The sequence below is a fragment of the Sapajus apella genome, unplaced genomic scaffold (assembly GCF_009761245.1).
Source record: "Sapajus apella isolate SASKATOON/1434 unplaced genomic scaffold, GSC_monkey_1.0 scaffold142, whole genome shotgun sequence".
NCBI lineage: Eukaryota > Metazoa > Chordata > Mammalia > Primates > Cebidae > Sapajus > Sapajus apella.
In genome coordinates, this window is record NW_022437082.1 from 3,043,799 (window position 1) to 3,065,158 (window position 21,360).

The 21,360-nt window shown below is 55.3% G+C and overlaps 1 protein-coding gene across 4 annotated transcripts in view; it reads left to right on the forward strand.

Moving 5' to 3' along the window:
- The first annotated feature begins 2,944 nt into the window (after positions 1-2,944).
- ZNF185 (zinc finger protein 185 with LIM domain) overlaps positions 2,945-21,360 on the forward strand; it is a 64,267-nt gene continuing 45,851 nt past the window's right edge. Inside the window, exons 1-14 of one of the 4 annotated variants that reach the window (XM_032264166.1) lie at positions 2,945-3,144; positions 3,330-3,453; positions 3,764-3,829; positions 5,648-5,686; positions 5,801-5,878; positions 6,566-6,655; positions 7,472-7,561; positions 8,798-8,881; positions 9,177-9,218; positions 10,580-10,663; positions 11,047-11,136; positions 15,753-15,839; positions 18,681-18,785; positions 19,831-19,929. In XM_032264166.1, coding sequence (XP_032120057.1) covers positions 3,111-3,144; positions 3,330-3,453; positions 3,764-3,829; positions 5,648-5,686; positions 5,801-5,878; positions 6,566-6,655; positions 7,472-7,561; positions 8,798-8,881; positions 9,177-9,218; positions 10,580-10,663; positions 11,047-11,136; positions 15,753-15,839; positions 18,681-18,785; positions 19,831-19,929 — 1,112 coding nt within the window. In that variant the 5' untranslated portion in view covers positions 2,945-3,110. Of the gene's footprint in view, positions 3,145-3,329; positions 3,454-3,763; positions 3,830-5,647; positions 5,687-5,800; positions 5,879-6,565; positions 6,656-7,471; positions 7,562-8,797; positions 8,882-9,176; positions 9,219-10,579; positions 10,664-11,046; positions 11,137-15,748; positions 15,840-18,680; positions 18,786-19,830; positions 19,930-21,360 lie in introns of all 4 variants that reach the window. The other 3 variants (XM_032264165.1, XM_032264163.1, XM_032264164.1) reach the window with 3 other exon arrangements.

A 21,360-nucleotide genomic window follows, 5' to 3' on the forward strand; every position in this document is an offset into this window, starting at 1 on the left:
CTTAGCTCGGCGGGAGTTGGGAGGGCATTTCAGGTGGGTGGGCCAGCATAAGCCAAGACGTAAGCCTTCCCTTGGCAGGGCTACCTTCCAGGGACTCCAAGGCACGTGGTCTGCTTGGAGCACAGTGTTGGTATTGCGAGGAAAGAAGCTGGCTCAGAGGACTGGGGATTTTGCTCCCAGTCTTAGAAACAATGGTGAACCATCAGGTGCTGAGTGAGAATTGAAGGCTGATGTGATCCAAGTGGAATTAGAGACCAATGAGTGTTGACTGGAGGAGGTGCAGATAAAGGCAGCAGGCCAGGGACCAGGGCGAAGGTCACAAAGGATTGTTGCCTAGACCTGGACAAAGTGGAGGGATAAGCCAGCTCTCCAGCTGGGACATAGATTCTAACCCTATTTTCCCACCCCACCCCATCCCCATCCCACCACACCCCACCCCACTCCACCCCATCCCACCCCATCCCCACCCCACCTCATCCCACCCCATCCCCACCCCACCTCATCCCATCCCACCCCATCCCACCTCTCTCCACCCCACCCCACCACATCCTACCCCATCCCATCCCATCCCATCCCACCCCACTCCACCCCATCCCACCCCATTCCCATCCCATCGCACCCCACCCCACCCCATTCCACCCCATCCCATCCCACCCCATCCCATCCCATCTCATCGCATCCCATCAGACCTCACTCCACCCCACCCAACCCCATGCCACCCCACCCCATCCCATCCCACTGCCTGACACTCATCACTTTAAAGCCTCCTTGTCTCAGAGAAGTGCCTGACACTTCATCGTTTGGAAAGACTCTACTTTGGCAGAGATTTTTCTGACCATTTCATATTTATTGTCTCATCAAAAAAGAAAATTCACTTGTGAGACACAGCCAGGCATGAGGGAAAGGAGTCCATGCAGATACACAGCCCTGGTCTTTGTGTGGCAGTAAACCCCAAGTCTTCTCGCTGGAGTCTCAGCTATAAAGAAGGGACTGAAGGCAGCATGGTGCCCTCTGCAGGGGACTGATGGCGTTTCCACCCAGCCCTGCCCTCCTTTGCTATGGGCCCCTCTGCCTCTGTCATTACACATAGGCAGAAGTGTCTGTCTTGACTTTGGAAGTGGCTTATTTGGTTCTGATTTATTGGGAAACTTCGAGGTAATGTAGCCATCAGTTTTGACAAGGGGAAACTGATGAGTCCCTGTATCTAGGACTGGGCCTGGGATGGAGTCCACTCCCAAAATTGGATGACTGTCACCTGCTTGCCACATTCATATGTGAAAGCCAGTGGCTGCAGTCCTTGAGGCCTTAGAAAGGAGTATATCTTTGAGGTGACCGGTGCAGTGTAGCAAGATTAGAAGGAACCTAAAGACTAAGGACTAGGAGATTCTCCTCCTGCAGGTAAAAAGCTGAGCTCAGAGGAAATGAGGAACTCTCCCAAGGTCTGTAGCCAGTCAGTGGCACCCAGAGACCCTGCTCATGTGCCCCGCCTATGGGGCCACTCCACAGGTCGGTGGATGGGGACAGTTGGGCCTGTGTGGCCCTAGGATCACCTGTGGAATGAGCGCCTCTCAAAAGAACTCTAACGTGGCAGCCTTGGTGCAGGGCTGGGCACGTGGGACTCCTGTTCACAGTGATGAGGTGCCATTCCTGGCACACAGCAGGCTTGGCCTGTCTGGGCTGCTCGTTCACTGCAGTTTATGGGAGAGCCAGCTCTTGCTGACGTGGCGAATTTGGTTAGCTCTCATCCCCCTGCCCTGTCCATTTGAGTGTGCCCCTGACCTCCACAGAAACGTGCCCAGGCCCTGCCAGCTGGCAGCAGTGCTGAGCTGGTCAGATCCTAGCCCTGGAGGGGCCCAGGAGATGGACAGCCCTGGAGAGAAAGGTTCTTCTACTTTGCAACTATGCCAGCACAGCCAGGGCCCTGCTTCCTGTCATGTCCACAAACCTGAGCCCACAGCCCTTCTCTCAAGGCCCAAGGGATTGGCTGTGGCCACTCAGGGCTCCCAGCAGCTCTGGGTCACTCCCAGCCTGAAAAGCCAGCTTCATCACTTTGGCCGCTCCTCTAGGGCAAAGGCCTTCAAGACCACCACAGCTCACCCCTCATGGGCACGGGAGGGCAGCACTGGGCTCAAGGGCAGGGGGGCAGCAGGCAGTGCGGCACCCTCTGGGCAGCATGAGCAGCATCAGGCTCAGGGGGCAAAGCAGGGCGAGAAGACGCAGAGGAAGAGGAAGCAGAGCGTGAGGCAGGCGTGACCCAGGGGTGAAAGGAAGCCCTTACCACATTGCCACACTCACCTGGTCCCTGAGGGCCACTAGGATTTGGCAGCATGGCTGTGGGCCTCCCCCACTGAAGGCGGAGCCAACCCCCGAAGCAAACAGGGCTGCACAGCCCAGACCATTCTAGTGCTGGCTGAGGTCCGCCCACCACCCCTCTCCTAGCTGATGACTTGACAACTACCGCCAGTTGACTCCTGTTCAGGTGGTGCCGGTACTTAGAGGAGCATCAGTGCATTCCATCCTCACAGCGGCCATAAAAGGTAGATTTTTTTTAAAAACTATCATTTTGCAAATGGTGAAACTGAGGCAGCTCAGAGAGGTTAGCTGACCCACCCAAGGTCGGTTGGAAAACTCCTAAGGGGCGAGAATCAAGGTCCAACACCAAAGCAGCTGGTCCCGCAGCCTGTCCCTCCCTACAGGCCATCTGCCTGCCCTGAGTTCACCAGTGCCAGCTTCCTGCCCCACACTCCCCAGTCTGAGCCAGGCTGTTGGCACTGTAGGAGCTCATGTTCTCCTGTTATCAGAGATCGTTTTGAACAGACAGTCCCTGGCAACCCCTGAGCTCCACATTCTTTAGGTGAGCAGTCTTGGGCAGGCAGATGGGTGCGCTGCTGGGCAGCAGGTACAGTATTGCTCGCCCCTGGCTTCTGTCCACACTTAGTGGACAACTCTTGCCAGCCCCGATGTCCAGAGGGCAGTCTGGATGATCTGAATGCACCAGGACCCTCATGCTCACCTGCAAGACACTAGAAATGCATGAAGGGACAGCATTTGCTTGCCTCTGTCCGCAGCAGCCCTGCTGAATAACTGAGGAGACCTACGGAGCAATCACCATGAGTATCTCAGCTCTCGGAGGCAGCACCAAAGGTGAGGCTGGACTCCCTGTTGTCCTGGGCTCTGCTTGGGGCTGTTTTCTTCCAAGCCTGCCCCTACAGGCCACAAGCACTGTCCCAGCAGCAAAGGGAGAGCAGCATACTGGGAGGACTAGAAAGGAGGTGGAGGGTCCTGGGGCTGGGCTCCTCTTCTGAGGCGGTTGGCTTTGCCCACTGCAGGGAAGCCTCTGCCACCTGGTGAGGAGGAGCGCAATAACGTCCTCAAGCAGATGAAGGTGCGGACCACGCTGAAGGGGGACAAGAGCTGGATCACCAAGCAGGACGAATCGGAGGGCCGCACCATGTAAGGCAAGGAGGCCAGGAGGGAGCACAGCAACATGGGGGCATGCTGTGCAGGGGCCCCGACCCTCCCTGGGGATGCGGAGGGGCTTCCACCATTCAGAGCTCTGCTGGGCTCTATAGAGGGCACAGCATGGGAAAGCCTATCCAGGAATGTCACAGATGTCACAGGGTGGGAGAGCCCCTGGGTGCTGGGGAAGGAAAATGTGAGGCAGAAATGGCAGGACTTGCCGGGCAGCCTCGAGAATGGAAGCCACAGAATGGCAAGCAGCAGGGAGGCTGGGAGCGTCTTTCAGGACACCTCTTTCCCCCAGAGAGCTGCCCTCAGGCCGGAGTCGCACCACTTCCTTCTCATCCTCTGGGGAGGTTCCGAAGTCCAGGTAAGAGTTGCTGCCCAGGTGGCTGGTTGGTCAGCCCCAGGGACTCTCCTGCAGCTTGGGGCCAGACCTCAACTGGGAGGGGCGGGCAGTTCGCAGGGGACAGGGATGCAGCGCCAGCCAAGAGAGAGCATGAAGGGTCTGCAGTGAGTCATTTGAAATCCGCAGGAAGGAGGGGCTTTTCCACTGCACTTTCCTTTTGGGAAGGGGAGTGTACAAGTCACTCGGTCCAGGCCCTTAGCCTTGCTGTGTGGCTGTGGGGAAGCCAGCTCCCCTGCTGCACCTCCATGGCTCCCGCTGTCAACTAGGATTGCAATTGTCTTTAAGAAGAAGACTATTATTTTGACCTCCCAGCCATCTCTGCAGGGAGTGAGACTGTGTCACAGTGACTCACTCCTGCAGGTTGTACTTGGGACGAGTTTGCTCTGTCTCCCAAGTTGACCGTGACATATTTTGGCAGTCCACCAAGGAGAACTGGCTTCTCTCTTTTGGGTACTTTTCCATAACAGTGTCCAGGGGAACTCTGAAGCGTGGGCACACCCTGCTGGCATCTGGAGGAACTGCTCCTCACAGAAAGGGAACTGAAATTCAGGCTCACTCCTTGCTCCAAACAGCCGGCAGGTGGCTTTTCAGGGGTGGTAGAGGCAGTGGCATCTGGAAGGGAGTGTCTCAAGCTTACAGCCGGCCCTCGGGGCTGCCCTTAGTAACTACGTCTCTCTGTCACCCCTCAATGACTCCTCGCCTACTACCTGCCAGGTCCCCTGCTGGGCACAGAGGATGCAGTAGTGGTCAAGACAAAGGCCATGTCTTCAGGAAACTGACATCCCAGCAGGGGACTCAGGGAGGACCCCACTAAACAGCCCAATATGAAAGAGAGAACCCCCAAGTGTGGCTGCAACATGGCTACCTCTGGGAGGCTGTCCCCTGTTAGGGAAGGAGGCTGTGGGGTTGGAGAATGCTGGGGCTCTGCGCTACCCCTGACCCAAATCCCGATGTTCCAGCCCAAATCTCCTCGACTGCTGGACAGAAAGGTCTACCCTGACCCTGTGGCTCCTCCCCAAACCCTGAGGAGGACTCTGCAGGGACCCTTCACTCCTGAGCCCAGAACTTCCAGGCCAGCCACCCTGTCTGTTAGCTCCCAGCCTGCTTGCCTTGGCTTCACCCCCATCCCACTCCCAGTCCGTGGAGTTCTCTGAGCCCCCTCAGTTGCTGCCCCGCAGGAGGTCCCCAGCACCCAGAGCCTAACGTTTCCCAGCCACTGAGTAAGCCCTGGCCATGCCCTTTCGTATCAAACTTCCACCAAGACTTGGGATGTGGACATGGTAGGAGGCGGAGCACAGAGGGCCTGAGGGACAGGAAAGGGGACAACTGACTTTGGCTGGCAGCTGCCTGGCCTCTTCCCCTCAAGCCCTCATGCGCCTTCCTGGTAGAGGCTGTCGGCGGGGAGATGAGGGCAGGCCCCAGGTTGAGGGGAAGCCTCGGGCTCTGACCTGGGAGCCTGGAGCCTGCGCTGGCTCTGCCCAGAGGGTGGGAACGCTCCCTCGGCGCAGCACTGGGGCCCGGCCGGCCAAGGAGAAGCTGGACTTTGGAGAGGCTGTTGAACTGCCTTCCTTGGCACCTGCCATGAGGAGTCACCCTGGGCACTTTTCCTGGGGAAGCATGAGGGCACCTGGCTAGGGGCACAGAGGGTTGGCACTGGGACAGCTGGAACACTTGTCAGCCAACCTTATTTGCTATAGATAAGGGCAGGATAAATAAAGTAGACTGAGCTGAGCCCTCCAGCAAGCCTCGCTTCACTCCACCCCTCCTTCCCTTCTGCAGGCCTCCGAGCACCAGGGCTCCCACTGGCTACATCATCCGGTAAGTGACCACAGGACTCTGCCAGCCTTCCTATGTCCCCTCGCACCACCCCCTGACTTCTTACCCTCCAGCCTCTCCAGGGAGCTCAGCAACATCTCCTGTGCTCTCTTTTAGGGGAGTGTTCACCAAGCCTATAGACAGCTCTTCCCAGCCCCAGCAGCAGTTCCCCAAGGCCAATGGGACTACGAAAAGGTGCATCCAGGGGGTGTTGGCTACTCGGCCAGTGGGGAGGTGTGAGGGCCTGGCCTGGACTCGTGGCAGAGAGAGCGCTCTGCCTGTCAGGGGTGTGAGGCCTTGGAGGTGCCAGCTCTCATCTTCTGTAGGGCAGGATGCTGGAGAGCAGGGCAGGGAGGACAGAGGAGATGAGTTGCGGTGGGTCTCTGGGAGGTCCTGGGCCACTCACAGTGTCCTGGTCCTGGGGTCAGTCCTGACTAGGTCTGGCTACTGGGATAGAGAGGTGCAGGAGTTTGGGAGGGGCTGGGTGTAGAGTCTCCGTGGCCTGGCAGTGGGCACCCTTGATTTGGCTTGCTGATGGCATTGAGAAGGCATATGTGGCATGCCATTCGAGCACCTTGGCATCAGGTGCCACCTGGGGCTCCATCAAGCTGGAAAGTCCAAGGGGACCAGGAGACAGGAAGCAAAGACACAGGCAGCAACCCACTGGGCTGTTCCCTGAAGCTCGCTGGGGTTTGTCTGTGGCAGCCGGGGCTGCCCTGCTCTGAGTGGCGCAGTTCTGGGTGTCTGCCAGGGCCAAAAGCAAAGAGAAAAGGCCCTCAGGCAGCTCCTGGTCCATGTGTCACATGTCCACTGGGCTGTGTGGCCAAATCTGGAGGCAAGAGGGGGCCTGCAGGTCAACACATGGAACCTTCTGCTCTCTAGTGCTGCCAGTCCGGTGAGAACAGCTAACACGGGTCCTCCCCACCCTTCCTCCTCTGGCTACAAGATGACCACTGAGGATTACAAGAAGCTGTGAGTATGCAATGCCAGGCTCAGCGTGGTTCCCTCCTGCAAGGAACCAGTCCAAACTCTAGGTCCACTGAAGGCGGCTGGCTTCCCTGCCTCCGAGTGCAGCCCAGGAGGTCCCACCTGCCTGACACTCCCTGCCAGTTGCAGCTGTGGCCTGGAGCCCACCAGAGGGTAACAAGCCCCAAAAAACTGGATGGCCATTCACATTGCACGTCTGATCTGAGGCAGGGCAGTGACTGCAGGAAGCTTGTAGGAGGGTCCCCACGCATCTGGGGAAATGGTCATGGGTCATGGGGCTGCTGCTGCCCGGCCGTGCTTCCTGGCCATGGCCCTGCCCTCCGCCGAGCGTCAGATGCTCTGCCTGGCTGGGCTGGGGGCCTGGGGATCCTCAGGATGCTGTTGCCGCCTGAGCATCATGTGCCTAAATTTGAGCTGCCTCTTGGATAGAAACCTTTGGGGTTCCCCTTAGTGCTCCCCTTGGGGTCCCTTTCAAAGCACACCACCCCCATTGGATGCTCAGAGAGGGGAGTCTCTGGACAGACATGGAAATGGTGCCACCAGTTCCCAGGGGACCACATCTTGATGTTGTTTGTCCCTTGCTTCCATCATCCAGGGATGGGGAGCAGCTGGGAAACCTTTCTGGGGAAGCAGGGGAGGCTCGAACAGGGAAGGAGGGGAGAGCTGGCTCTCAGGAGGAACAAGTGGCATGAGCTAAGGTCCAAAGATACCGACTTGCCGCATCACTGTTGTTGAAAACTGGGGAGCCCAGATGCTGAGGGCGACAGCCTATGACAGGAAGGCACCTCTCCCCTCTCTTAGGGCACCCTACAATGTCAGGTGCAGCTCTACATCAGGGGACATCGAGGAGGAGGAGGAGGTGCCTTTCTTGTCAGATGAACAGAAACGGAGGTAATGGAATGGTGCCTTTTGGGCATCTGGGGGCAGGGCAGGAGCCTGAGTCTTTGAAGACTGCTGGAATGAACTATACTGCTTGGGGCGACAAAATGCACAACACGGCCATCCGCGGTAGCACACGGGGCATGAGAATAGGTGTCATTCTCTGAGTACCAGAGCCACCCACTCAGTGTTGGGCCAGCTGAGGGGCCCTTGAGAGCCTTCTGTGGTGTGGACCCTAGGTAATGCGGGTCCAGGGAAAAGCCTCAGTTTGTTAGAAAGGGCCCTGAGACAGTTGGACAAAAACATCCAGGGAGAAACTGCCTGCACAGCATCCTCTACTTGCATGATCTGCATGCCTTAGGGGAAGGGGTTGACGCCACACTTCCGAATGCCCCTGGATCCCAAACTTAGGTCTAGGCATGGACAGCAGTGGGAGCGGGCCCCATGCTGCTGACATTCTACCCCAGCCTCTATGCCAAACTGGCCTCATCCACACAGGCCAGCAAAGCTCCATGGACCCGAACGGATGAAAGGCTCATCTGTCAGCCCTTGCCCCTCCTCAGCCCTCTGTCCATGGGTACTGACCTCACACCCCTCAGTGCTGGTGAACTGTGACGGGAAGGCTTTGCCGAGCACCTTTTGTTTGCCTTCGGCTTGGGGCCTGGACGGAGTTGGGCCCTGAGGAAATAGCGCCCTCCCTCCCTGGGCTCAGCCTGCCCCCAGTTCCAGATCTGCTGACCCATCTTGTGGCTCAGGAAGCACAGCAAAGCCCTATTGCCAAAGGCCCTGGCAGATTGGCAATGTTCAGGGGATAGTTCACAGTGGCAGGGCCCCCAGGCCTGGGTGGAGCAAGGAAAAGAGCCAGAAGCTAGGAGCCTCCTAGCATTGAATGACGGCTCTACCACCTGCTAGGTGAGTGCTCTTGGACAAGTGATGAAAGCTTCTTGGCCTCAGTTGCCTCATCTGTAAATCACAGAGGATACTAGCGCCTACCTTCCTGGACTAAGAAGAGCAATAAGCCAATGTGAGGATGTTGGCATCAGGGGCAGGGCCGGGCACACGCCACACACTCAATAAACATGGGCTGCCCTTCCTTCAGTTTCTACATTTCCTTTGAATGGTCCTTGGAGCAGGTACAAATCGGGCTTCTCTGAACCCTCGCCATCCCAAGTCCATCCCAGGCTAGGCTGGCAGTGCATGTCCAGCTTGGCACCCATCAGATGCTCTCTCCCCACCGTGTCACCCCAGGTCACAGGCTGCGAGCAGTGTTGTGAGGAGGACAGCTCCCCGGGAGCACTCGTACGTGCTGTCAGCAGCCAAGAAGAGCACGGGGTGAGTTGCCGCCATCCGGCTCCGCACGCAAGGACAACTCTCCTCTCCTTAGGGTTCAGTCTTCTCTGCCTCATGAAAGGGTGGGTGGAGAGGTCACCCCCAAGGGCATTCCTAGCTGACCCTTCTCAGATTCTCAGATGCACTTTCTAGAAAATGGAGAGGTCTGGCAGCTACCGTCAGGGAAGGTGAGGTGACGGGAGTGGGAAAGGGCCCAGGACCCTCTGTGGCAGAGCAGTCGTGATGTCACCTGCCCACGGGCTGTGCCCAACACATTGCCTTTCTGCTTCCTTTCCAGTACTCCTACACAGGAGACACAGGCTCCGTTTATTGCAAAGAGGTAAGTGTCATCAAGGGACACCCTGGAAGCCTGTTACTGGCCACAGGAAGGCCTTCCGTCCGCAGGAGTGTAGTGTGGGAGCTGTGCAGAGAGGATGTGGGTGGGGACACTACTGTCCCTGAGCAAGGGGAGTTGTGAGTGGCTGGTGGCTTCTGTCTGGAGGCCAAGCAAGCACCTGCGTGGCTATGGTAGCATATGGCTAATGGGGCTGGACCCTTGACCCAAGATGAAGCATTTCCAAGGCCCTCTGGGAGTTGTTCCCCTGCCCCTGTTGCTTGCCTCTTGCCTTGCCTTCGCTGTCATCCAGAATCAAAACCTGGGCCATCAGGAGAACTTCCCCTGGGACGTGACTATGACATTGGAGATGGGCCCTAAAGGGTGAACAAGGCTTACCAGGGAATGATCAGAAAGTCAGGACATTCCAGCTGAGTGAAGGAGGGGTGTCACCACTAGTTGAGACAGGCTGCCTTTTGGAGGAGGAAAATATTCGGGGGAAAGCAGGAAAGAGACTTCTGGAAGGTTGAACTTGAGGGACTTCCAGTTGAGTGGACAGGAAAGGCCTCTCTCCACACTGAGGTGGCTAGCTGGGGACTGAAAACCCAGGAGAAGCCAGCATATCCACTGCCCAGGGCAGAGGGCCCCACGGTGCACAGGCCCAGGGTCGGACTATCTGCTGCATTGGAAGACAAGGTTGGCAGGAATCCAGTGAGTAGAGCTGGTGGCAGCACAAAGGAAGTGACAGAGAATGGCGGGTGGGGGTCTTGCTGGCCCCATTTGGTTCCCGTGAATGGCTTCAAACACCACAAAGGGATTCTCTCCCAGTTCTGGAGACCAGAAGTCTAGATCAAGGTGTTAGCAGGGTGGGTTCCTTCTGGGGGTTCTGAGGGAGACACCATCCCAGGCCACTCTCCTGGCTTCTGGCGATGCTCGGCGATCCTTGGCGTTCCTCGGCTTGTACCTGCATCACTCCAGTCTGTGCCTCTGTCTTTACATGCCCTTCTTTTCTCTGTGTGTCTGTGTCCAGATTTCCCTCTTCTTAGAAGGACAGCAGTCATTGGATTTAGGACCCTCCTACTCCAGTATGACCTCATCTTACCTGATTACACCTGCAAAGACCCTTTTTCCAAATAAGGTTACAGTCACAGGTTCTTGGGGACATGAATTTTGGGGGGACACTGTTCAACCCAGTATGCTGTCCTTATCTTGAGCTGGAGTTGCTGAGCCCCCTTCCTGGGCCGCCTCTTGGACCTGATCCTGAAGGGTTGGGCCAGTTAGACACCATTGAAAGCATGTCCTTCGAGGCCTGCAAGCTCCAGGGCAGCCAAGAAGACCACGAGCTCCATTTATCTTCTTGCCCAAAGGGTGGAGGTGGTGGAAGAGGACGGGCCTTCAGAGAAGAGCCGCAGCCCACCTGCTCTGGCAAGATCTACCCCTAGCTCAAACAGGTAATCCATTGCACTCATCTCTGCCACTCAGTCACTGAGGAACCTCTGTCAGGGGACCTCCATGCTGGGCTTCGAGATCAGCGTCCCTGTGTGCCCAGTGACAAGATGGGACACAGAAGTCAGTGAGGGCCCATCTGGCTGAATGTCCCAGGACTGAAAGGAGCAAAACAGTCCAGCCTCCAGAAAGACAGAGTGCCTGGCTCTTGTCCGTCGAGTATGTGTCTGTGTCACCTTAACCCTTGCACTAGTGAGTCAACCTTGGGGTTTGAGAGGGCCAGCCACCATGGCAGTAGCCTGCCACTATCGGACTTGCTCCTCACACTCCAGCACGCCCAGGGGGAGGCTGTGACATCTCCAGAGCCTCTCACAGCCACCTTCGCCAGTGCGGATGGAGGCAGGACCAAAGCATCTCGGGCAATTTGGATCGAGTGCCTGCCGAGCATGCCTAGTCCCACTGGGAGTCAGAGGCTCAGGTGGATGCCGAGAGCTGACTCTGCTTATGAGCAGGTGTGATGGCTTCCCGCCGGCCTGGCTGGCTGGTTCTGCCAGCTGGGGAGGGTCTGACAGTGGGGTGACAGAGCAGGGACAGGCTGAGCACAGGTGATCTCACTCCAGGACGGGCCATGATTTGTCCTGATTTCTGATCCCTGAGAATCTGTGCAGATAATGGTGCTCTCTTGTCTGTGGACAACTAATACTTTCTTGTACTTTGTGTGGAAACGTGTTAACGCCTGCAGGGAGAGCCACCGCCCTGCTGTTGCTGCTGTTTAAGGTGTCTGCCTGGATTGAGACCTTTGCTCAAATCCTGGTCTCCTAAGAGCCACATCTCTGTAGCACCCTTGGAAGACCCCTGTAGCCGGAAGGCAAGAGTGCGTGTCCTAATATCATAGCAATCCCCCAATTTGAGCTCCACAGTGATTTATAGACAGGTGACCGCTGTTCTCAGGGTTACTTCCTCAGTGCCAGGAGGGAGACAGAAATGCTTGCAGCAGGAGCCAGGAGCACGAGGCCAGCTTCCTCCATGGGCCCGGGCAGCAGACTGCCGAGTGCTCCTCCTTTTCACTCTCTCCCTCTCTTGATCTTCTCTGCTTGCCTGACTCTCCCATAAGAACTTCCGTCCATAAGAAGCTTTGAAGATGTGGAAGGGGAGATTTCAGAACTGTCTCTTTTTTTTTTTTGAGAAGGAGTCTCGCACTGTTGCCTGGGCTGGAGTGCAGTGGCATGATCTCGGCTCTCTGCAACCTCCGCCTCCCGGGTTCATGAGATTCTCCTGCCTCAGCCTCCCAAGTAGCTGGGATCACAGGCACACACCACGACACCCAGCTAATTTTTTGTATTTTTAGTAGAGATGAGGTTTCACTATCTTGACCAGACTGGTCTCAAACTCCTGACCGCATGATCCGCTCACCTCATCCTCCCAAAATGCTAGGATTACAGGCATGAGCCACCGTGCCCAGACCCTAATCACTTCTTAGAAGGACATTGGTCCTATTGGAGTAGGGCACAGCCTAACAACTGTATTTTAACTGAATCACTTCTTTAAAGATTTCATCTCCAAATGCAGTAACATTCTGAGGTACTGGGGTTAAGACTTCAATGTATGAATTTTGAGGGGCCCAAGTCAGCCCATAGCAGTATACACTTCTCATTTCTCCTTATTTCTCTGCTGAAGAAAGGCAACAAATGGTTTCAGGTGTCTTTTAAAAGATAATATAGGAGGTTGGGCATGGTGGCTCATACCTGTAATCCCAACAGTTTGGGAGGCCAAGGCAGGAGGATGGCTTGAAGTCAGGAGTTTGAGACCAGCTTAGGCAACATAGCAAGACCCCATCTCTACAAAAAAAATAAATAAAAATTAGTTGGGAGCATTGATGCACACCTGTAGTCCCAGCTACTCAGACGGCTGAGGCAGGAGGACCACCTGAACCCAGGAGCTGGAGGCTGCCGTGAGCTGTGACTGCACCGTTACCCTCCAGCCTGGGCGACAGAGCAAGACCCTGTCTCTAAAAAAAGAAACAAGAGAGATGATGGAGGATAATTAGATTGTTCTAATTATAGATTCTATTATAGATTTAAGAGGCACCCTGACATTTATTCCAAAAACTTCCTTTGGATGTTTAACACCCATCATATGGTTGTCACTGCAGGGTGGCTTTTTAAGGTTGTTCAGGCTGCCATAGCACATACAGGCTAGAGATTCAGGGTCCAGGGGAAGCTCCCAAAAGGAGGCTCAGCTTGATGCTTCTGATAGTTCTTCCCACCGATTCTGGTCACTCAATATTTGGAGCCCACCAGGCAGCTTCCAGGAGGCTGGCTGATCCTGACCCGGGAGGGCCGTCTTCTCTGACCCTACCCCGTTAGGTGCTGCACTGGGTCAGGCAGCCACCATCAGTCCTTGCAGGCCCAGCTCCCATCTGCCTGGCGTCTGAGGAGCCCAACCCGTGAGGAGCAATGACTCAACCAAACTCAGAGGCCTGCAGCGCCTCAGAAAAGGCTGGTTTGTGGCACAGTGGAAGAGGAGAATGTCATAGCCCTATCCCCAGGCATAACCCCATCAAGGCGGCCTTCTCCCCACCCCTGGCCCTGCCCTGTCTCTCTCAGCTTCTCAGAACTCTTGCCCCCCTTGTGACCTGAGCGCACGCACTCTAGGGACCCTGTCTTGGAGAAACTGGTTCTGCGCGAGCTGTTTTATCCGCAGCACTGGTCAAGCTGGCCTCACCTGACCGGGGCAAGGCCTCCTGAGTCCTGGTCCTAGGCTGTGCCCAGAATGCTGCCTGGCAGTGGGTCTGGGGAGCAGGGAGTAGGAGCAGAGCTTCGGGCACAGGACAAAACCCTGGCTTTGCATCAGACCGACTGTGTAACCTTGAGCAAGTCTCTGTCTCTCCGTGCATCGGTTTCCCCGTGGGTAAAACAGGGAGAGCAGTAGTAGCTACTTTCCAAGGCTTTTCCAAATACTAAGTAAGATAATGCAGCTGAAGTACTTAGCACAGTGCCTGGGTGCTGGATCCTCAGGTGCTCCCAGTCAGTCCTGCTGAGCTACAGGGGCCCTTATTCAAACTCAGAAAGAGACCAATATCTCCACCTGCTGGCATCTGAGGGAAATGCAGCCAAAAGCAGTGAAAATGAGGTTCCTCCCCTCCACCTGCCCCCACATCCCCAGCGTCCCTGCTGTTTGGCAGGATGAATCACAAGTCACACACCACTTGGCACAGGCCACAGTTACTTGCATTCCCACAGGTGGCTGTGATCGGTTTCAGGCCTCCGGCTTCAGCAGATGCCTCTGTTCCTTGAGTGCCTTCCAAGGGTGGGCAGCCTCCCAGTGTGGTCCTGGACTTCAGATGGACTAGAGCTGCCTGTGGTTGAGAGTCTGGGGTGGTGGTGGGACTGGTAGCAGCTTGCAGGGGAGGAGAGACCCCTGTATTAGTTTACTGGAGCTGCTGTAACAAGGTACCAGAAACAGTGTCCTAAAACCACAGGCATTGATTCTCTCAGAATTCTGGAGGCTAGAAGTGTGAGATCAAGGTGTCGGCAGGCCATGCTCCCTCCGAAGGCTCTGGGGGACCATCTGTTCCACACCTTCCTCTTCCCTTTTGCTGCCTCCTGGCTTGCACCCCTCTCACTCCCATCTCAGCCTCCGTCTTCCCTCCATGTCTGTGTCCAAATGTCCCTGGTCTGACACCAGTCACTGGGTGAGGGCCCACCCTGCTCCTACAGCATGACCTCATCTTACCTAGATTATAGCCACAAAGACCGTCTGTCCAAGTGAGATCACATCACAAACCTCAGGAGTTGAGACTTCAGTATGTCTTTTGGGGGAACACCATTCAACTCCAAAACAGCCCTCCTGGGAGAGGTGCCATTTGAGTTTGGGGGATGATAGAGGAGGAAGCCATTGAGGGAGAGACATCAGCTTGGGCAGAGGCACAAGGGCATGAAAGAGAGAACAGGCTGGGGTGACACTTTGTTCCCATTTCGTCCGTGACAGAACCACAAACGCCAATGAGAAAATATGTTGTGCTTCTCTGTGGCAGCCAGGGCAGCCAGGGTTTTTATACTGTCATCATAAATGACATCATCCTCAACAACGATGTCATCATTATCATGAAAGAAGATGGGGAGAAGCCAGAGCTGTCTGTGTGTATAGGGCCCCTCCTGGCTTTCATACTGGGAAAGGCCTTCTCCTTGGTAGCCCTCCCATTTCCCTCTGGTAGCTTTGAGTGCTCCAGGCCCTGGCCAGGGTGGAAGTGGAGGGACAGAGATGAGCAGCCACAGACAGTCAAAGGCAGGAGTGACTGCAATGTGGCTTAGGATTAGGCTTTGCTCCACGAGCCTAAAGAGGTCTGCTTTGGGGTGAAGTGTCTACCCCACAACGCCTGTGAACTGTATATTCTCTCTGGCCCTGGCCAGCACCATATCCAAACCTGCTGGGCGTCATGCCTTGCAGTGCAGCCAGAGAATGCATCAGATTTGGAGGATGTATGTCCAGGGTGGCCTGTGGTCACCTGGGGGAAGGCTCTGAGCATGGCAAGAGGAAACCTCACGAGGGCCCTTTGTGAACTGGCCGGGCTTGCAGACCCCTGAGCACTTGTCTTCACCCCTGACTCTGTGACATCCACTCCCACCGGGTCTCATTCCACATTTGGGTTTTCTCAGCCTCTCATACCCCTAAGTCTCCACCAGCCCGCAAATGCAGAATTACCCCTGCCTCGCAAATGGCCACTTTGAATCTCCTGGTGGGGCCACAGGCTGGGATTGCCCCTGCAAATGGTTGGTAGAATCACGGGTCAGGAGGTCTCATTTCTACCCAGAAGGACCCTTGCTGTGCCTGAGGCAGGGCTGGGCTCAGGGCAGGGGTGGGAGACTGGGGAAGGGGCCCTTGATGCCCCTTCCTCTGGGGCCTGCAGGTCAGTGGCCCGAGCTCAGCTGCAGCAGCAACAAGGCTCAAGACCAAGGAGGAGACGAGAGCAAAACGAAAGGGGGCGGTGCCTGGGCAGGGGTGGAAATTGTCCGCCTGCAGATCCTGACACCCAGGCCCGAGCTCAGCACTTTTCTTACCTGCAACCCTCTGGGTCTCTCCTTTGGCCCACAGCTCCAGAGGTGAGGAAATTGTCCGCCTGCAGATCCTGACACCCAGGGCAGGACTCCGCCTAGTGGCCCCAGACCTGGAAGGCATGAGGTATGGGGCTCCTGCTGCTGTCCTGGCTCCCTGCACACATTCTAGAGATGGAGGCAGCAGCCTCAGCTGGCAAATGATGAGGCCTAGGGCTGGCCCTGCCACTGTAGGGCCAACAGGTTGGTGGGAGGCATGGTCGACCTGGGTTCTCTGCCCTATCTCATTCTTTCACTCAGAAAATCATTATGGAGTAAGCACTTGGTCTGTGGAAGGCCACAAGCCCAACCCTGGGACACAGTAGTGAATAGGACCCTCGGCTGGAATTGCCGTCTGCCTGGTGGGGAAAGGCAGATGTTAACATGAGCATGAGTAAGTTCAGCCAGAGCTGCTGACCTTGCTGTGTGATAGGAGTCGCTGGGAAGTGACAGCTCAACCCTGCCAATCCCTGAAGATGGGCTCAGCAAGCCATGCTGGGGACTTCGGTGGGGGTGGGAGGAGGATTGGGTCTGAGGAGCCCGTGAAGGCCACTGAGGTCATTGCCCTGCCTGTGTAAGAGGGCCACTGGGAATCGATTGGGGTCACTGGGTCAGAGTCCACAGCACTCCATGCCACTGGGCTCTGTGCTGGGGAAGGGTGGGTCAAGGAGGCCACCATCAGGGAGCACAAGGGGCTCAGCCCCTGCCCTGGGGCAGGGGACAGACAGCCAGGTAACATGAAGGCAGGATCTGGGGACTGGGGTGGAGGCTAGGACACATCCTAGCAGGGAGGCTGGGCCCCTACCTTATGAAGTCCAGAGACCGGGGAGCGAAGTGGGAGTGTACACTGAAGGTCATCCTTTAATCTCTGGGGTGGCAGGAGCTTTGAACAGAGGCCTCTCAACAGTGTGGTGGGTGGGCATGCTTGGGGAGGGCTTCCTAGAGGAAGTGACATTCAAGATGAGTCCTGAGCTGTCTCCAGGTCCCTTTACACGCCCCCTTGGCTCTTCCCACTTTACCTCCACCCCCAAGGCACCAAGTCCTATCCATTTTAGTTTAGAGATGTTTCCATCCCTATTTCCCTGCCACTCGCCTAGTTGTCTGCAGCCGTTTCCTACTATCCCATCCCGGGACTGCCTTCCACATCTACCTTGATGATGTTTCAAAGAGCAGAAGTAGTTATGCCAGCCCCTGCAGAAAGCCCACTATCCTCTGCAGCCTGAACTCAGTATCTGGTCCCACCTTCAGGCTCCTCCCTCCCTGGGCCTTTCTTTGTGCGGGCTGGTGGCTCTGCCTGAGATGCCCTTTCCCCTGTTCATTTTTCTGCCCCACCTCAAATGTCCTGTCCTCTGGGTCACCTCCTCCTCCTAAGTTTCTTCCCCAGGCATCACAGCTTCCATTGCGCATGGATGTAGATACAGTCACTATGCCCATTTTACAAATGAAGAAACTGAGACCCTGAATGGTTAAGTAACTTGCTCAAGGTCACATGGTCCAGAGCAGGCAGATCCGCCCAGCCTGCCTGACTCCCACCTCCCACCTTCTGTACCACAGCTCATTGTACTAGTTGGATCAGGGAGCAGTGATAGAAAGACTTGGTATTTGCTGAGTGAACTCATTTGATGAGTTTATTCGCAGGCATTCAAGTAAAAATTTCCAGGAGGGAGGTATTTGAAGGTTTGTGATTGAGGTTTGAGAGAGTGATCAAGGATCAAGGGATTTCCACGTTATATGCAGACAGAATAGAGCTGGAATCATGAGCATAAACTAGCTTTACATGGGGATCATGGCGAACCAATGTAAGCTGGGCACCGTCCTCAGTGTGCAGGTGGCAGCCACCTGGCCATCCGTCCTGAGGAGGGGAGGGAACAAGTGGAGATCCTTGGTTCAAGGCTGGCGGTTGACGCTTTGGGAGGGGAGGAGATGGCCCAGCATGTGGTGGGGCACGTGAAGGGGAGGAGAAAAAGGTGGAGACCAGGAACGGCTGTGGCCAGGGAGGTAGGTAGGAGGTGTTGACAGGGTCAAGGGAGGAGGGCTGGCAAGAAGGCTGGCATGGCCCTCCATACAGTCACTATGCCCATTTTACAAATGAAGAAACTGAGAAGGTCGGCAGTATTGAACAGAGACTGTCTCTGCTGGATTTGACAACATGGGGTTCCCTGATGACTCGAATTAGGAGGATCAGTCTTACACTATAATGGAATGTAGTCCAGAACTCTGAAGTCAGACAGCCCGGGTTCAATTCCCAGTTACTCCTCTTACTACCTGTGAAATTTGGGGCAAATCACATGAGCTTTGTGTGCCTCTCTTTGCTCCTCTGAAAAATGTGCATGGGCAGTAACAGTGCCCATAACCTGGGGTTGATTTGTCACGACAACAGGCTCCAGCGCCTGAGCTATGCCTGGCACAGTGGCTCATGCCTGTAATTCCAGCATAGCAGCAAAAAACAAAAAAAAAAAATCAATAAAAACAAAAACGAAAACCAGTAGCTCTTAATAATGAGGTTTTGAGAACTGACCACTCTGTCAATCAGAAGGGTTTGCTTTTGTTTTTTAAGACAGCATCTTGCTGTGTGTACCCATCACGGCTCACTGCAGCCTCAACCTTCCAGGCTCAACTGATCCTTCTGCCTCAACCACCCAAGTAGCTGAGACCACAGGCACGCACCAGCACTCATAACTTTCAAAAATATGTTTTTTAGAGATGGAGTCTAGCTATGTTTCTCAGGCTTGTCCTGAACTCCTGGGCTCAAGTGATCCTCTTGCCTCAGACTCTCAAAATGCTGGGATTACAGGCGTGAACCACTGCACCCAGCCCATAGCAGGTTTTAAGCTCTGTGGAGACAGCTGACATTTGCAGATAAGGTAGCAGCCCACACCTCAGTGTGAATGGCTGCCGTGTGGTTGACTTCCATTTTTTTCCTCCATAGGTCTTCCCCAGGCCACAAAGACAAGGAGGCTCCCTGCTCCAGAGAACTCCAGAGGGAACTGGCTGACGAGGAGGCCTTCAGGGGCCCCAACACAGATGATGAAAGGTAAAGTCAGACACTTCATTCCCAGAACATGGAGCCCATATACACCCAGCTGAAGGACTTCCATGGCCTCTGGTGCAATGTCAATGGATGCAACTGGGGCCAGAATGGTCCTGTTCCTGCTGTGCCCCCAGTGCCTGTTGTAGTGCAGTTCTTTAATGAATATCTGTTGAAAGAATGAATTAATGAATAAATAAATGAGGCTTGGAGGGGTGTAGGCCCCTGCCATGATTCCTCAGGGAGCCAGTTGCAGAGCAGGACCAAACTACAGGGCAGGCCACCCCCAGCTCCTGGCCCGTGCTGGGTTCCTTCCATTCCCCTGAAGCTTCCACATTCACTATGCTTTTACTGTAGGGTAAAGCAGTCCTGCCAATGGCTAGGGCAAAGCAAAACCACCTAGCTGGCAGTCTGGGAGACTCAGTGACCAAAGTATGCGGGCCCCCATAGAGCATGTGGCAGAGATTGTCAAGATGACCTGTGGACTATGGGAGACATTGTGGCAAGGGGTGAGGGGTCCAGGATGGGAAGTTGGAGCCATAGCAGTGGAGGATGAGTCCTGATGGGATGATTGTTCGAAGTCAGACCAGAGCCAAATATGTCTGGTGAGCAGTGGCTGCAGACTGGGCATTTCCTCAATGCAAACCTGGTGGCAAGTTACAGCTAAGAACCCACACACCCTTCTTCTCATTGTGCATCCCTGGAGCCCCCAGTTGGGACACTGAGCCCTGGGAATGAGGAAGGGGAGTCCTCTATGGCTTATTACCAGCCTCACATGCCTCGCCCCTTGCTCTGTTGGCAATCAGCCCCCCAAGCATCTGGCCTCCTCCCTATCTTCCACCTTGCTCCCAACCAACCCATCAGGTTTGTGAAAAACACATAAATACTTCCTGTTAGAGTCAACTTGGGCTTGCCTCAGCTCTGGTCAGAGCAACACAGAATAGCAGCCAAAGGCCTGTGCTTCTGGTCCTGAGGCCCACTGCCATGGCATCTGGGTTAGCTGAGATCAAAATGCAACCAGAGTCAGCAAATGCTCCTCTTCTCATAACAGGTCAAGTGCACAGTTGAGTGATGGCAATGTGGGATCCGGAGCCCCAGGCTCCCGGCCTGAAGGCGTGGCTGCAGTAGACATCGGCTCCAAGACAGGAAGGTGAGCTGCCCAGGGGAGGCATGTTCTCTCATGCCCCTGGTGACAGTCCAGGGTCAAGCTGCCAGGCTGCTTGGGCTGCTGCGGGTGGGCCACTGGTCACTTACCATGGCCCCTGTCTACTGCTTCTCTTACACTTCTGCCCTCCACCACATCCTATGTCCTTGGGCTTTCCACTTCTTGGAATCTTGTTCTTTTTTCTGACCCCTGCCACTGGCCCTCAAGCTTCTCCAGAGTGGGCACTAGGCTCACTCACAGCTGGAGCCCTCTCTCCTACATGGTGCTGGTCCTGGGCTGGTACAATAAATGCGTGGGGGATACATGAAGGGACAAACTAATGAGTGAATGATTTAATGATGGAAGAGTCGGAACCTTGTTACTTCTTGGTTTTGCTCTGAGGACCAGCTAGGAGGCCCTTTGCTCCTGCTTTGTCCCCTCTCCCCTTTTTCTGCCCCACACCTCCCCCAGCCAGCTCTGCTCTGAGGTTCAGGGTGAGGAAAAACAGCTGGACCTGGGCCACTTTCTCAGGTGATTTGGGGAGTGTCCCAAATCACTTGTCCCTAAATGGTTCCAAATGAAGCCTGAATCATCTTAGGGGCAAAGGCTAGGTATGCAGATGTTGGCATAAATAGTTTAGCTCCAAACTGTGCTAGAGCCCTTCTGGTTTAGAGAAGATGGCTAGGGAAGAGTGGCAAAGCCAGCGTCTGCAAAGAGCTACAACCGCAAGATACCATCTGCCTCCTGAATCCTACTGCAGTCTGGCCAAAGAGGGAGTCCTGTTGGGGAGACCCCACTGACTGCTTTCCTGCTTCCCTCAGCACACCTGGGCCCCTTTCCCCTCACTAACTTCAATAGTGTACAATTCATGCCTGGAGCTTGAGCCTGGCTTCTAAATCCAGGTCCACAAGTCAACACAGGAAGGGGAGAGCTGGTCCTGGCATCTGAAACCCGTGTCTCTGAGCAGGCAAGGAAAGGCCACCTAAGACTGTGTTCTTGGAGCTGCCACTAATGGGGAGGAGTGTGCTAGAGCCCTGTCCATGCAGCCTGCATCTTTTTACTGTCTGCAGAGGCATTGGAGGGATCTTTTAAAAATAAAGTTAGATCACATTTCTCCCCTGCTAAAACCTTCGAGTGGCTCTCCATTTGACTTAGAATAAAGCCCAAACACTTTCCCATGGCCCACTGGGTCCTGCGTGGCAGAACCCATGGCCGTCAATCCAGTCTGGGCTCCTACCGCTCTCCCCATGGTGGCGCAGCTTGACTGGCTTTGCTGACGGCTGTCACAGAAAAGACTTCTGGTCTCCCATGATTGTATGTGGGTCTTGTCTCCTCCACGTCACCCCCTCCTACTTATGCACCCTCATAACAAGAAGCCTGTGCTCTCCACTGTTCCGTAAAGTGAAACCACGCCTCAAAGTAGCTTGTAAAATTATC